The sequence below is a fragment of the Solanum dulcamara genome, chromosome 5 (assembly GCF_947179165.1).
Source record: "Solanum dulcamara chromosome 5, daSolDulc1.2, whole genome shotgun sequence".
NCBI classification, from domain to species: Eukaryota; Viridiplantae; Streptophyta; class Magnoliopsida; order Solanales; family Solanaceae; genus Solanum; species Solanum dulcamara.
In genome coordinates, this window is record NC_077241.1 from 65167136 (window position 1) to 65184238 (window position 17103).

General features: G+C 37.9%; 1 protein-coding gene across 3 annotated transcripts in view; it reads right to left on the reverse strand.

The window, feature by feature from the left end:
- Positions 1 to 17103, reverse strand: part of LOC129889365 (carbon catabolite repressor protein 4 homolog 6) — a 38945-nt gene that overhangs the window by 19908 nt on the left and 1934 nt on the right. For all 3 annotated transcript variants that reach the window (XM_055964636.1, XM_055964635.1, XM_055964634.1), the window contains exons 3-5: positions 13227 to 13393; positions 12006 to 12071; positions 1357 to 1409 (exon numbers count right to left, since the gene is read on the reverse strand). In XM_055964636.1, the coding sequence (XP_055820611.1) occupies positions 1357 to 1409; positions 12006 to 12071; positions 13227 to 13393 (286 nt within the window). The remainder of the gene's footprint in view (positions 1 to 1356; positions 1410 to 12005; positions 12072 to 13226; positions 13394 to 17103) is intronic.

Consider the following 17103-nt stretch of genomic DNA (forward strand, 5'->3'; position numbering starts at 1 on the left):
CTTTTCAAACAGCCGAAATCTATGTTTTTACCGGAAATGATATATTATACATGGACCCAGAAGTTTTCATAAGAAAACAACCATCACTGGCAATGAAGTACAAGAAGAGTTTAACATTATCAATATAATATTAGGTGCAGAACTGCCAAAAGATACAAATCTGTGGAAATCAGGAAGCAAAAATACTAACAATATAAGAAATATAGGGACAAAATTTTGATATTTGTGGAAGTTCATGTTAAGAATTCTCACATCGGTAGAGGGATGGGAAATTGGACTCCTTATATGGACTTGGACAATCTTCCCCTCATGATCTAGCTTTTGGGGTTGAGTTGGGCCCATGTGTCATATCTTTACATGGTATCAGAGTCAGGCCCATCCCAATTCTTTGTTCACCGATGTTGGGCCCCCCATATTATAGTGTACACGCTCCAATTGAGATCTGGGCATGCGGGGGAGTGTTAAGAATTCCCACATCGGTAGAGGGATGGGAAATTGGACTCCTTATACGGACTTGGACAATCCTCCCCTTATGAGCTAGCTTTGGGGGTTGAGTTAGGCGCAAGTGTCATATTATAGTGTCTACGCTCCAGTTGAGGTCTGGGCATACGGGGGAGCGTTAAGAATTCCCACATCGCTAGAGGGATGAGAATTGGACTCCTTATATGAACTTGGTCAATCCTCCCCTCATTGAGCTAGCTTTTGGGGTTGAGTTAGGCCCAGGTGCCATATCTTTACAGTTCAAACGATGATGATCATAGCATGAGGCAAGTAAAATCTGACTAGTTAATCAAGGAAACAATATGCACTAAAATGTGATTGATTGGTTGATTATGTTTGCTAATGCAGAAAGAATTACGTTGACCATAGCATGAGCGGAGTAAAATGTGATGAGCTAATCAAGGAAACAATATACACTAAAACATGATAGATTGGTTGGCTGATTATGTTTGCCGGTGCAGAAAGAAGTATTATGCTGCTAACACTCCTCCATAAAGAACACTTTTATCAATCCTTAATTCATTCATTATATGTGCAAACGAGTGCTATTGGATTGCCAAAGAAGGAAGACAAATTTTAAGGACTGACTATTAGAAATCACAATCGAATAGAGCCTGTAAGAACTTCATAAAATCCTGAAAGACAAGCTAGATATTAAAGCCACCAAAGCATACACATAACAGCTCAAAGTGTCAAAGATCTGCAAAGGCATGACTATATCAAATGTACAAAACACGGGATCAACAAACAAAAAGCATATTAAAAAGTGTATCCTCATGCAACAATTAAGTACCAGCATTGTCTATTTAGTCTATTCTTCTGATTTGAGGGTGCAAAAGAATAGAATTTTCTTGCCTTGATGCATGCCAAAATATTGCACATCCATCAGCTGGATCTCCAGTACGCCTCTACATCAAATATAAATCATGTTAATCTATCCCACATTGCACAAGAAAGTATTACTATTAAACAATACAAACTATGCATTTGTTCTTGTGGCTCAAGAGCAATACGGTTCTCAGAGCTAGTTATGGGCACGCGTATGCACATGCAAGTATCAAATATGGATAATTCAAATGGTTATATGTATATGTTAAGGATACTTGTATAGTAGAATTTCCATTCAATGTGCTTAGAACATTAGCACTTAATGGCAGAATGAAACGTCTACGGTGATTTAGGTTCACTAAGAAGCTAGCACTAACAGATCTATCTAACAAGGACCATTTTTTTTTGTTTACATGTCATCGAGAAAAGTCAGTTTTATTAAGGACTGAAAAACATAACACTAGCTGCAGCATCATATAACTACAATACTCCATGATCCATTGACCCACATAATTCAAGAAAAAATATCCAGACCACCAAGCAGCACTTAACTTTTACTAGCTAATGAAGAAACTTGAAATAAGTTTCTCAAAAAAGAAAATCTAACGACAAAGTCCAACTGGATTATTTTTTTGAACAGATCCTTGATATTCTACTCCTTTCTGTGCAGAACATCCAGGTTCTCTTTTCCTGATACTAGAATAGACTAGGAAAGTAAACCAGCAAAGCAATGATGGAATGGCAAAGAACGAGGCAGAATTGCTATAAAAACTGCAATAAGCAACACCAGACTGATTTGGAGTGCATGGCCTCCAGAAATTACAAAGTTATGTTTAGTTATTTACTTTTCTCCTCGACAATCTAAGTACAAGTACAATGGTTGTGTAGTATATGAGAACTGACTGTTCGGTGAAAAAGGGGATTAAAATATATCTCTGTCTCGAGTTCGCAAAATGAGAACTCCAAAAAATAATGTTAAGTCAAGAAGCTCACCACCAGAGAAATCTGTCTTGTCCAAACCACCAAATGGGTCAACTCCAGCTTTCCTTCTTGCTTAGTTTTTAGAATGCCTTAGGAACTCAGATGTGCAAGTAAAGATGAACAGAAGGGAGAAAGATAAAAATTCCTCTCCAACCAAACCTAGTGTTTCCAAACATCCCCGAATTCATTTTGATTCTTGCAAAACTAAGTCTAGACTATTATTAGGAGGTAGAGACGAAGGATTTTATATTATAAAGTTGGGCTCTGGATGAAAAAAAGTGAGTCCCAGGGTTTTGGGTTAGGGTGCCTTGTGGGTATCAATGGAGGAATTGAAGAAATGATGAAAAAGGTAAATGGGAAAAGGGGAGTCTTTAACATGATTGCATGAAAAGAATGAGAGAATTGTCCTCTTAAAATCCAAGGACTTGGAATTTATCAAAGAAAACATATAATGGTTTCGATTTAGCGAATTAGCAACTGAAATTATAAACCCCTCCTTGTTTTGAAACACAGAGGATTATTTAGCATTCCAAAATCAAGTAAGAAAGCCTCCCTCCAAGATGTTTGCTAAATTTATTATTGGGTCCTCATTCCTCTACACATTGCACTTCACAACAGATTCATGATGCATATTATAATGTACTAGTTTTACGACATGTGCGTTGCACGTGAATGTCGAGTCATACAATATATATATATATATATATATATATGTGTGTGTGTGTGTGTAAATTATTATTATTAAAAAACAGAGTTTTGAGATAGTTGATTATATGTATAATTAACCATCTCCTCCGTCTAAATAACAGTAAGTTAGAAGCAAAGGAACTTAAATGAAGCCAAGTTACAAACCATGATATCAAATTATTGGATTGTTATTGTGTTATAATGTTTGACCTTTTGCAATATTCTGCAAGTGAATCTACAATAATTGTCAGTTCAATTTTTTATTGCAGCAAGGATATATTTCTTGTTATATGGGTAGGTAAAATGGTTGGTGAAAAATTCTGCTGCTCATTTAAAGTTGATATTGGAAGAGGAGTCACTTCCTTAGCAGCAATACAAACTTCTTATGAAAGCATTTATAGTAAAAAGAAAAAATATTTCTGTTAAATTTTAGTGACGTGCATGTAAAGTAGGACAATGTGTTGTAAATATGTGGGAGTTGTGATTTTATATCACTTCATGAACTAATAAGGGGATAAGATTGAAGTCAGTTGTATGAGAATTAGATGTTAATTCATGAAACCTGAAAAATTGAAGAGCAAATTAAATGCAAAAGCACAATAAAAAAGGAGGTTGATAATACACCGTAGAATTTGGCAATAAAAAAATCAAGGTCTCAAGTGCAAGATAAAATCTAAAGCAAACAGCCAGTTAACAACCAAGCGGCACCAAAAACAAACGATTTACAGAGGTGAAAGCTTTAGGTGCAAGTATTTATTGTTAAGGGATAATGCTGCTAGCATCATCTCTTTAAAAAAGGCATTAATCACAAATTAATATTAAGACCATTGTATCTCACAAAAACTGTTCTAAAAATACTTGTTCTACAATAACTTAGTTGTTGTTAGAAAGTGAGTGGAATGGTTGTTCACTAATAGATTATTTTATTCACGTAGGGCCCACGGAAAGTGGGCAACCCACCAAATTTCTCTCTTTTCCTAGCCTATTTATAGGCATCTCTTGGCATGGCAAAATAAACACGGAATTTCTTGCTTTCTTTCTTCTGTCTTTCTTTCTCCTCTTTTATTCTCCACCTTATTTTGTTAAATTTAGCTTATTTGCATAACACATTATCAGCACGAGACTCCGGCTATTTTTTTCAAGGTAACTAAAAGCGAAAATATGGAAATGACTCAAATCTTGTTTGGATCAATGATAAATCAAGAGGATATTTGTGTAATTGATAGTGGAACAACTCATGCTATTTTTAAAGACGAGAAATATTTTTCCAATTTGCTTAGAAGAAAAGCTAATGTTACTACAATATCTGGTAATTCAAAAATAATTGAAGGCTCCCGAAGAGCTACTATAATCCTGCCTAAGGGGACAAAAATTGTTATAGAAGATGCACTATTTTCTTCTAAATCCCCAAGAAACTTGTTAAGTTTTAAAGATATTCGCAGAAATGGATATCATGTTGAAACACTAAATGAAATGAATATTGAATATCTTCGTATAACCAAGTGTGTCTAAGGCTAGAAATATATTTTGAAAAAATTACCAACTTTGTCGTCTGGCCTATATTATGCAAAAAATTAGTGCAATTGAAGCACATATGATCGTAAACCAGAAGTTAAAGAACCAGAAGATTCTTACGAATAATGAATTTTCATGTGCTGCTTGTTATCAAGGCAAATTAATTGCCAGACCATCGACCCTGAAGGTTGGCATCGAATCTCCTGGCTTTTTAGAGCGTATACATGGAGATATATGTGGAACTATTCATCCACCTAGTGGATTGTTTAGATATTTTATGGTCTTAATAGATGCATCATCTAGATGGTCTCATGTGTGCCTGTTATCATCTCGCAACCTGGCGTTTGCGAAGTTGTTAGCACAAATAATAAGATTGAGAGCGCAATTCCTAGATTATCCAATTAAGTCCATTCGTCTTGATAATGCTGGAGAATTTACATCCCAAGCTTTTAATGATTATTGCTTATCAATTGGGATAAAAATTGAACATCCTGTTGCTCATGTTCATACTCAAAATGGCCTTGCAAAGTCATTTATTAAGCGCCTACAATTGATAGCAAGACCTCTACTAATGAAAACAAAATTGCCAATTACTGTTTGGGGTCATGCTATCTTACATGCAGCAGCACTTGTACGTCTCAGACCGACACATTATAATAAATACTCTTCGTCAGAATTAGTATTTGGTCATTAGTCAAATATAGCCCATCTAAGAATTTTTGGTTATGCGGTATATGTGCATGTAGCACCACCACAACGTACAATTATGGGCCATCAACGAAGGTTGGGCATATATGTTGGATTTGACTCACCCTCCATAATTCGATACCTTAAACCGTTGACTGGAGACTTATTCATTGCTCGATTTGCAGATTGCCGGTTTGATGAAACACTTTTCCCACCATTAGGGGGAGAGAAAGGAACCTGAAATTGCGTGTGTATTTTGCCATCCCAAAAGATGCCTATAAATAGGCTAGAAAAAGAGAGAAAATTGGTGGGTTGCCCACTTTCAGTGGGCCCCACGTGAATAAAATAATCTAATAGTGAAAACCATTCCACTCACTTTCTAACACTCCCCCTTGGATGTCTACGTGTAATGTGCCTCCATAAAAACACTTTACAAGAGTACACATGTCTGGTAATACATCTTGAGTGCTGCCTCATTAAAAACCTTACCAGGAAAATCTAGTGGGACAAAACATTGGTTAAGAAAAAAAGAGTGCAGCGCGTATTTTACTCCCCCTGATGAAAACTTCATTTGATATTTTGGAGACAACGCATTCCAACCTTATATCTCAGCTTCTCAAAAGTCGATGTTTTGTAATGCCTTTGTGAATAAATCTGCAAGATTATCACTTGAACGAACTTGTTGTACATCAATATCACCATTCTTCTGAAGATCATGTGTGAAGAATAATTTTGGTGAAATATGTTTCGTTCTGTCTCCTTTTATGAAGCCACTTTTTAATTGAGCTATGCACGCGACATTGTCTTTGAATATAACTGTGGGTACTTTAACATTATTTTGCAGGCCACATCTTTCTTTGATAAACTATATCATCGATCTCAACCACACACATTCTCTACTTGCTTCATGAATTGCTATTATTTCAGCATGATTTAAAGAAGTAGCAACAATAGACTGCATTGTAGATCGCCATGATATAGCAGTTCCTCCGTGTGTAAATAGATAGCCTGTCTGAGATCGAGCTTTATGTGGGTCAGATAAATAACCTGCATCTGCATAACCAATAAAGTCTGCGCAACCTTTGTTAGTATAAAACAAACTCATATCAATAGTACCGTTCAGGTATCGCAAAATATATTTGATACCGTTCCAATGCCTTCGCATTGGGGATGAACTATACCTTGCTAGCAAATTAACAGAAAATGTTATATCAGGCCTACTTGCGTTAGCAAGATACATAAGTGCACCAATAGCACTGAAATATGGTACTTCAGGACCAAGAATTTCTTCGTCCTCTTCTGGAGGTCGAAATTGATCCTTTTCCACTTCAAGTGATCGAACAACTATTGGAGTACTTAATGGATGTGCTCTGTCCATGTAAAATCGTTTTAAGATTTTCTCAGTGTAGGCAAATTGATTGACAAAGACCCCGTCTGCTGAATGTTCAATTTGCAGACCTAAACAAAACTCTCTCGACTAGTGCCTCTTCTTCATACGACTATACTGTTCATCGTCACCGGCAAGTCAAAATGGCTTCACCGCCGCCGGTGAAGCTCCCTTGGCCACCGAATATAGATCATCAAACATCACCCCTTCATCCAGCTAATGACACTTTGAATCTGCAAAATAACACTGAAAACACAGTAGCAATTTCAAGTGACGCTGGTTTGACTCAACTACAATCGATCGGTGTTCACATTTTTGAGGAGCTGCGAATTGCTCAAAAAATTGTTGCTCTGCAAACCAATGGATTGATTCGAGTTACAAGACTAGGTGCGCCTGATTTCTTATCATTTGGACTACCCACAGTCCAAAAATTGGATCAAATCACCACACAAATTGTGAGTAATGACCAGGCGATCGCTGAACTGAAGAAGCCAGACTCGCCGGAACGCCGCCTTCTTATTCGACCATGCTCCGACGACATTCGAGACATCGGACCTCCTGGGGTTTGTTCTCCAGGTCATGAAGCATCAAGTTTCACCGGCATAGCAATCGCCGGCGAAAAAATCCATGTCGGCGTCGGAGCTCCGGCAACCCAATCCGACCAAATCCAATGCCAAAATGTTCGTGAAGGTCTTGTGCATCTCCCTAGCAACAAGCGCCAGATCGAATCAATCCCCAGCTCCTCGAATATCTCTTCAACTCCTGATCACAGTTCGAGCAAAGAACACGCAGGTACGCATAATCAATGTAACAATAATTCGTCGACGGAAACTCAAGTCGCCGGAGCTCCGACAAACCAATTGATGGAGGACCAATGCCAAAATGTCCCTAAAGGTGTTGTGATGCTTCACAACCAAACAAGGGACCTCGAATCATCTCCTACAAGTTCAAATTCAAAAAGTCGTCAAGGCTTAAATAAAAGAGTTGCTCACAGTCACAGTGCTAGGAGTGATGCTATTATCATGAATAATGATAATAACATTCTTCAGCATGAAAATGTTAAACATACCTTAAATGCTGAGCAAAATCAGTCATAAGGAAGAATAACCACAGGTAAGTCTTCTCACTTTAATTCTATGCCTCCTACTGATGATCTGTTGAAATTCAGTGAGCCTCATTTGCCTCATGCAAATGAGTCACCTGGTATTGCTGTGAACATGTCTATGCAGGGCTCCAAGATTGCTAACTATCCTGAAAATTTATCCAAAGTGATCAACAAAGCCAACCCCCAGCTTAGCAACCAAAACCATATTCAGCCCTCTACCAATAACCACAATAGCTTCCCTAAGGTGTCTAGCAACTTTGACTCCTATGGAGAAACTAATCATCCTAAGGTGCCTAACAACCTGGACAAAACTGGTCCTAACCATTATGGAACCAAAGTAGTTAGCACTCAGACCCAACCTAATAGCACTAACCACAACCCCAAGAAGAATAACTTTCCCAACTTGAAGGACCAGATCCCCTCAGCCTGCCCCATATACTGTAATTCAGACCTTTGCTGCCAAACTCAGAACAAACCAAGCTAAGAATGAGGCACCCTTTGAGTTTTCCCCCCTGAATACACCACCAAGCAAGGGCTTCCTGCAGTGATTTTTAAAAAAATTGACTTCATGCACAAACTTGCTGAAAGATGCAAGTACACCTTGGTTGGCAAGTTTACCAATACCATGCCTAAAATAGAGTTAATAAGAAGAAGCTTTATTCTTCAAACTCAACTTTCAGGGGGTGTTAAAATTGCTCATTTCAATGCTAGACATGTCTACATTGATTTGGACAATGAGTTGGATTATACCACTGTTTGGACTAAGCAGAGAATGAACATAGAGGGTCAAACCATGAGAATTCAAACATGGACTCCAACATTCACACCGGAAGAAGAAACTCCAATAGTGCCTATCTGGGTGGCCTTACCTGAGCTACCTTGGCATTGCTACAATAAGGAGTTCATCACAGCTTTACTATCATCTGTGGGGAAAGTTTTGTACCTTGACACTGCCTCTATTCAAAAAACTAGAGGGAGCATAGCTAAAGTGAGACTTCAAGTTGACCTCACTAAAGAAAGACCTCCCCATGTATGGCTGGGCTATGATGAAGATGATAAAACTAGAGGGAGGTGGCAAGCTGTTCTATATGAGAATGTTCCTGATTATTGCATGTATTGTAAACATCAAGGTCACTTGATACATGCATTCAATATACAAAGGAGGGATGAAGAACAGAGGAAAAGAAAAGAACAGGAAGCAGCAAAAAAGATCAACAACAAAGAGGGCATGATTAACAAAAATCAGGATGTGCCATACATCAATGAACCTGCAAATGTTATCCCTACTCATCCTCAACAGATGGCTGATAATAGAAAGACTGAGCAATGGCAAGTTCAGAGGAGGAAGCAACCCAAGGGACAAAACAAGCCCCAACAAAACAATGTCATTAACTCTTCTTTGCCCAACTTGTAGGAGATGATTCGAGGTCCCTTGTTTGGTTGTGAAGCATCACAACACCTTTAGGGACATTTTGGCATTGGTCCTCCATCAATTGGTTCGCCGGAGCTCCGGCAACTTGAGTTTCCGTCGACGACTTACTGTTACATTGATTATGTGTACCTGCGTGTTCTTTGCTCGAACTGCGATCAGGAGTTGAAGAGATATTCGAGGAGCTGGGGATTGATTCGATCTGGCGCTTGTTGCTAGGGAGATGCACAAGACCTTCACGAACATTTTGGCATTGGATTTGGTCGGATTGGGTTGCCGGAGCTCCGACGCGGACATGGATTTTTTCGCCGACGATTGCTATGCCGGTGAAACTTGATCCCACAGCTGCTTCATGACCTGGGGAACAAACCCCAGGAGGTCCGATGTCTCGAATGTCGCCGGAGCATGGTCGAATAAGAAGGTGGCATTCCGGCGAGTCTGGCTTCTTCAGTTCAGCGATCGCCTGGTCATTACTCACAATTTGTGTGGTGATTTGATCCAATTTTTGGACTGTGGGTAGTCCAAATGATAAGGAATCAGGCGCACCTAGTCTTGTAACTCGAATCAATCCACTGGTTTGTAGAGCAACAATTTTTTGAGCAATTCGCAGCTCCTCAAAAATGTGAACACCGATCGATTGTAGTTGAGTCAAACCAACGTCACTTGAAATTGCTACTATGTTTTCAGTGTTATTTTGCAGATTCAAAGTGTCATTAGCTGGATGAAGGGGTGATGTTTGATGATCTATATTCGGTGGCCAAGGGAGCTTCACCAGCGGTGGTGAAGCCATTTTGACTTGCTGGTGACGATGAACAGTATAGTCGTATGAAGAAGAGGCACTAGTCGAGAGAGTTTTGTTTAGGTAAGCTGTAACTCCATAAAACCACTTTTCATGTAAATTTCATTATCAAGTGAACCATAAAGGTAAGCTGTAACTACATTCATTAGATGTATTTCAAGATTTTTATGTACAGCTAAACTGATGAGATATTGAAATGTTATTCCATCCATAACGGGTGATTATGTTTCTTCATAGTTAACCTCGAGTCTTTGAGAGAATCCTTGTGCAACAAGGCGTGCCTTGTATCTTACAATTTCATTTCTCTCATTTCGTTTTCGTACAAAAGCCCATTTATAGCCAACTGGTTTTACACCTTCAGGGGTTTGGACTACAGGTCCAAAAACCTCACATTTAGCAAGTGAGTCTAATTCTGATTGAATTGCCTTTTGCCATTCTGGCCAATTACATCTACGTCGACATTCTTCGACGGATTTAGGCTCAAGACTTTCACTATCTCGCATGAGGTTAGGTGCAACATTATATGCAAAAACATTATCAACCGTGATTTTTAGATCGATCTAAATTTATCTCATCACCGGAAGAACTTATTGAAAGATCTTCATTCACTTGAGTCTCGGGTTCACTGATTTCTTCAGGAATATCAGGATTACTCAAATCTTGACCTTCTTCAGGAGGTTTTTGTGTAGTATCATTTTTATTATTTCTCACACTTCTCTTTCTAGGATTTTTATCCTTTGATCCCAATGGTCTACCACGCTTCAGGCGTGTTTGGGATTCAGAAGATATGATACTAGTAGATGGTTCTTTTGGGACATCAATCCGGATAGGCACATTCACTACAGGGATATTTGACTTAGTTATCCGTTTCAAATCAGTAAATGCATCTGGCATTTGATTTGCTATTTTCTATAAGTGGATGATCTTCTGGACCTCCTGCTCACATGTGCGGGTACGTGGATCAAAATGTGATAGTGATGAAACTTTTCACGCAATTTCTTTTTCTTTTTCGAGTCGTGGACATCCAAGGGGGAGTGTTAGAAAGTGAGTGTAATGGTTGTCCACTAATAGCTTATTTTATTCACGTGGGGCCCACTGAAAGTGGGCAACCCACCAATTTTCTCTCTTTTCCTAGCCTATTTATAGGCATCTCTTGGCATGGCAAAATACACACGGAATTTCTTGCTTTCTTCTTTCTGTCTTTCTTTCTCCTCTTTTATTCTCTCCGCCTTATTTTGTTAAATTTAGTTTATTTGCATAACAGTTGTCAGAAATTCAGAGATTTCAAAAAGTGAATGTTCCACCAACATATTCTTAGAGAATCATATTTACCTTATATACACATTCGAAGAGAACCATGCAACAAAAGATTAATCTTGCAAGTCAGCAATAGATTCGGTCTTAACAACACAATATATATATCCTAAATCAATTTCCTCTACTCTCTAGTATTCACTAAGGGACACTACACAACCATCTTCAATTGCAGTGGCTATGTAATATTTGACGTTTACTGGTTTTTTTTATCTCTGATCCATGATTCTACTCTATGTTATCTTCTCAACGAATGTTGGCTTATCTCTAATTAACTGTCGAGGGCCTCGAGGCAACGTTGTCTATTCTTCCAACCAATTTGAGTCACAAAGAGAAGGTTAAAATCCCTTCATATGAAGCCATGAGTTTTGGAGCCGTTGCTAAGCGTAGTTGGTTTTTGGAGAAGATGCGAAGGAAACTCTTTGTAGGAGGTGTCTTTGTAGGAGTTGGGGATGATGTACCCAGCGTATCAAAGGAGTTGGCATTAACAGGCGGCTATTCACGATGTTGCGAATGGGTAGCAAGTTAAGTTTGGTTATTAGGGTTTTTAATTGTTAGGGGAGGGTAAATTAGTAATTTAACATTTCAATTTTAGATTTCATGTTGTTAAGATAGTATAGATGAAATTGGGACAATAAAGATACATTGGGGTTCGGTTGGGCCCTCCCTCTGGCACTTGTTCCACAACATATTAATCAACAGAAAGTCTACCAATAAATAATCTGTAAACTTGTTTGACATGTGATAAAAATAGCATGAAAGAATCAAAAACCTTCCAGATGCCACTGTATCCACGCAACTTCAATTCTGCCTCCAACTCCTGGAATCTGTCAACCTCCTGAAATGAGGAAACATCATACGCCATACCAAGAATTGTTACTTCTAGAAATTATATAAATAAAACAATGAAACACAGACTTATAGGTTAAGAATGATAAATAGGGTCATTGGTGACTTAAATTAAGAGAAAGGTAAGATTGTATTCTTCAGCATTAAGGGCATGCTGACAATCTCCAAAAAATTATAAGACCAGAAGTCACTACAAGGAGGGTAACAATAATTACGCAGACCCTAAGAAGTCTACTAACTGTTCAGCTTTTTCTATACCTCTTCTTTACACCAAGAATACAAAGTGTTGATACACTTTCTTTGATTTTCTGAGTTGTGCTAGAGATGTTCTCGAAGCAACTATTAAAACATTTGAAACCTGGAGAGATTGGTCATATATTCACATAGAGATTATGCATGATGATCAAGCAGTACTTCATAGTGGGTCACTCCACTTATCAAGGAGAAACTCTTAGGACACATTGCCATATAGTTTATATGATCAATGATTAGCTTGCATATATATTCACCAAATCCCTTGCTTGTACAAACTAGTCTCTCTCTCTCACACACACACATAGATTTCGATAACAAACGCAATATATAGATGTTGTATGCACCAGAATGAAGAGAAGTGTTAGATATATTGTGTAAATAGACTAGGATTACATGAAACTTTTAAGTTTAGTGCCCCCCCAGAGTGAGAACATAAAAGAACTCAAGCATAAGACTTATGTTCATGCATTCTCTCAATTGATAGTTATCTGTACGCATTCTCCCAATTCTTTATCCCATGTTTCTTATTTCTCACTATATACATAACTCTCTCACACACACATATACACATACATATATAGATGAAGATTAAATGGAGGAAAATATCTTTTGTTATAAATAAAATTTCTTCACCTCAACCATGCTTTTTAAATTTTCGTCTGGAGCCCATACACATACATTTACAAACAAAAATTACCAATTCACTGATAGTACTGCACCTTTCAAACAGGCTTGAAAGGAGAACCAGTACCTATAATAAAATTTAGAATATTTCCCAACATCCTGAATCATACCGCATCAATCTATGCCTATTCCACAACATCACTGTGATTGAACCACAATTCAAAGAGTGTAGAAAGTCAATATTAATTGAGTCAAGAGTCATAACCTGAAGACACAATATATCAGCTGACCACCATCCAAGCTCAGAAAGGATACTTCTTTTACGCCATTCCCAGTCCAAAATATATTGCGGTATGTGAAAATAAAGTTTTCTCTGATGATCAATAGCAAGGTAATCAGCAAGTATGTTGTATGATAAGACTGTAAATCGTTCTGCAAAATATAATAGCAAGTAAACCATTCATCAGTTTGGTCAAGACCAATCTTAGCAGACTAAGACCAAAAACTATGACCTATACAGCCAAAAATTGAAAGTAAACAAGTATCTCAAAGATGAACAACATAAGTCAAAAATATTTGGCACACGACAATCTTAAAATCACGACCACATTTCAGCTGACTTGGATGAATGAGTTTGTAATACATTAATGGAATGCTCCAATTTAGTGGTATAAAGGGAGCAAAGAAATGATTTGACCAAGTTTTTTCTTTTCTAAGAAGCAACCAAAAGGCATACTCCAGAAAGGACTGGCTTGAAAGGATATATTCCACACTAACAAGCAAGAGGAACTTTTTGACTCCAAAATGAATGTTCCTGGTTCCCATCCTACTAATGTGTCAGCAATAGGTGGTAAGTTGTCCCCAAAGTCTAGAAAGGCAAAATGGAACTCACAAGAGAAAGCCTCAAGTCAAGCAGCCTTTAAGCAATCCGAGGTGACCATAGGGACTAAACTCCGTAGGGCTAACACATTGATAAGTGAGGCATTCACCTCATATACACTTTAATCCTTAGACTAAATGCCTTGTGAACATTTTACACCTTAAATAGTTCGTCCTGTATACTTGGAGTTTTTTTTTTGGATAACCGTGGTGTCCGAGCCAGCTTTCGCGCACCTCGACTAATTCCACGGGATACCTACCACCTCCCACCAGCAATAGGTACCAGGTAACTCCATCCACCAGGGTTAGAATAGGAATAGATATATACAATCCTACTTAGAGTAGGAATAAAAATAGGAATATTAATAGGAATAGAAATAGTAAATAGTATCCTACTTGGTAAAGGATTGTATTGTAGTGTCTATAAATAGGGTCTCTGTGTAATAATGTATATACACAATTCAATAATATTTTCCCTCTATATTTCTCACATGGTATCAGAGCCTCTACAATCTTAGTAGAGAATCAAAGAGCTTTCGCTGCCAACGGGAGGCTATTACCCATATATGCCACCCGTCTGACCAATGATTATGTTAGCAAAAGTTGGGATCACCGTGTATCTTTCTAGTGACTATTTTCTCATATCTAATTTGCATAGCATTGTGCATTTTTTCGGTGACTACTTTTTTCATTATTAATTTGCGTAGTACTGTGCATTTTTCCGGACTACTTTCTCATATCTGATTTGTGTAGCACCGTGCATCATTCTGGTGACTATTTTTACATATCTTATTTGTATAGCACTGTGCCATCTTTTCGATGACTGCTTTCTTATTTGTGTAGGGTTGTGCCATCATTCCGACCCTACCCATATAATTTCTATTTTTCAGTAGGGTCGTGCCATTATTCCGACTCCACCCATATCATTCTCTTTCCAGTAGGATCGTACCATTATTCCGACCCTACCCATATAATTCTCTTTCTTAATAGGGTTGTGCCATCATTCCGACCCTAATCATATAATTTTATTTCTCAGATTATGACCACATCAAATCTAATACTCCGATGCATGAGTATGATTCGGCCAGTTTTACAATGACTTTCTTGTTTAGGATCTACTCATCCCTTGATTTCGAGATGTTCCATATATTATATATACCAGATTTCGAGCACTGTTTAGCGACCATTGCATTGTTTACGAGAGATCTGAGTTTTCCTACAGTGTTTTCTTTCCGTTTCAGATTTACTTTCGCAAATAAAAAAAGAAGAAGAAGGTATGCTCAGATATTTGGGCTGGATTACAGTGATATTTTCTCTTCGTGGCTAAAATAGCATATGTCCGCCTTCTTCAATCTATAGTTATTGTTCTCCATAGGTCTTTTAATCAATTGGACATTAAGAATTTTTTCTCCATTATGATATCTAGGAAGAAGTCTATTTGGCGCAATCAACAGATTTTGTTGCTATAGGGGAGTCTGGTAGCCTTGTATTTTGATTGTGTAAGTCACTCTATGGTCTAAAACAATCTTCTGAAGCTTGGTTTGGAAAGCTCAACACTACAATTGAAGAATTTATCACTCTGTGTTTTATCGACATTATGCCCCAAATTCAGTATTTCATGAGAAGACCAAGCACATTGAAATTGACTGGCATTATGCATCAAATACAATATTTCATGAGAAAACTAAGTTCATTGAGATTGACTGTCAATTTTGTGAAGTCGAGTGATCAACTTGCAAATATCTAACCAAGCCACTCATCAATCCTCGTATTAATTACATTTGTAACAAGCTAGGGACTTATGACTTGTATGCACTAGCTTGAAGGGGAGTGTTAGAATAGGAATAGATATATACAATCCTACTTAGAGTAGGAATAGATATAAGAATAGAAATAGTAAATAGTATCCTACTTGGTAAAGGATTGTATTGTAGTGTCTATAAATAGGGTCTCTGTGTAATAATATATATATACACAATTCAATAATATTTTCCCTCTATATTTCTCACAGATAAGTGAGGCATTCACCTTAAATACACTTTAATCCTTAGACTAAATGCCTTGTGAACACTTTACACCTTAAATAGTTCGCCCTGTATACTCGGAGTTTTTTCTTTTGGATAACTGTGGTGTCCGGGCCAGCTTCCGCGCACCTCGACTAATTCCACAGGATACCTCTCACCTTTCACTAGCAACAGGTTTCAGGTAACTCCGTCTACCAAGGCTGGGACAAATGAGCTCCGAGATATTTCATATTTGGATTTTCTTTTAAGCATTTGATACTGTTTTATGCTATTTTATCAGTCAAATCTTGCTATTCTCCATTAAACAAGTTTACCAATTGTTGAGAAGGGATTAATAAGAGTAGAATGGAGAAAACTGATATGCAATAATGTCGCCCGTCCAAAATGGATTTTTATCTTGTACTTAACTTTTCATGGGAGACTCCTGAAAAAGGAGAAACTAGTTGTGTGGAGAAGTGTGCACAACATCAGTTGTGTCCTGTGTGATAATGGGAATGAGAACACTGAGCACCTGTTCTTTAACTGCTCCTACTCAACCCAAGTCTGGCAGAAAATCCTAAACTGGCAAGCTATCCAGAGGCAAGCTACAGGATGGCAGAGGAGCAGAAATGGACTAAAGTTCACTGCAAAGGTAAACTCCCAGAAGCTGAAGTATTCAGAATTGCACTAGCAGCTAGTGTATATTACATCTGGCAGGAGAGGAATCATAGGATCTTCCAGAAGAAAAGCAGAAGCTGTGAAGTTCTAGTGAGGAAAATTGTTCAAGAGGTCCATATCAGAGGGAGAATTAAGTCTTGTGTTAGATCGGTACCCTATGTGAATAGCTACTGGGATGTATGCTGGTTCTAACACTAGGTAGTTGGTTGGCAGATTATGATAGAATACTTGCTGATTACAGTTCTAGGAGATGTCCAGTTCTTTGTTTTTTCTTTTGCTTTGTAATTCTCACTTGGTAATACAATCGTATATTTACAATTAAAAAAAATAAAATAACCCTGCTTCATGAAAATTTTCAGTCCTGAAAGGCTGAAACAACTAATGTGACTTTCTCATCTATTCTAATAAGTATCCTCATCTTCTCCATTTGCGAACTTGATGCACCTTAGGCTTTCAAGTGAAAAAGGTTGAGGGACTTGTGACTCAGGTCACAAATTCGAACCCTACGCCATGCAAACTAAGCCTGATATCTAAGAAGAAGGAGGTAGAGGGGAGGGGCACATTATCACCGAGTTCCAAAGG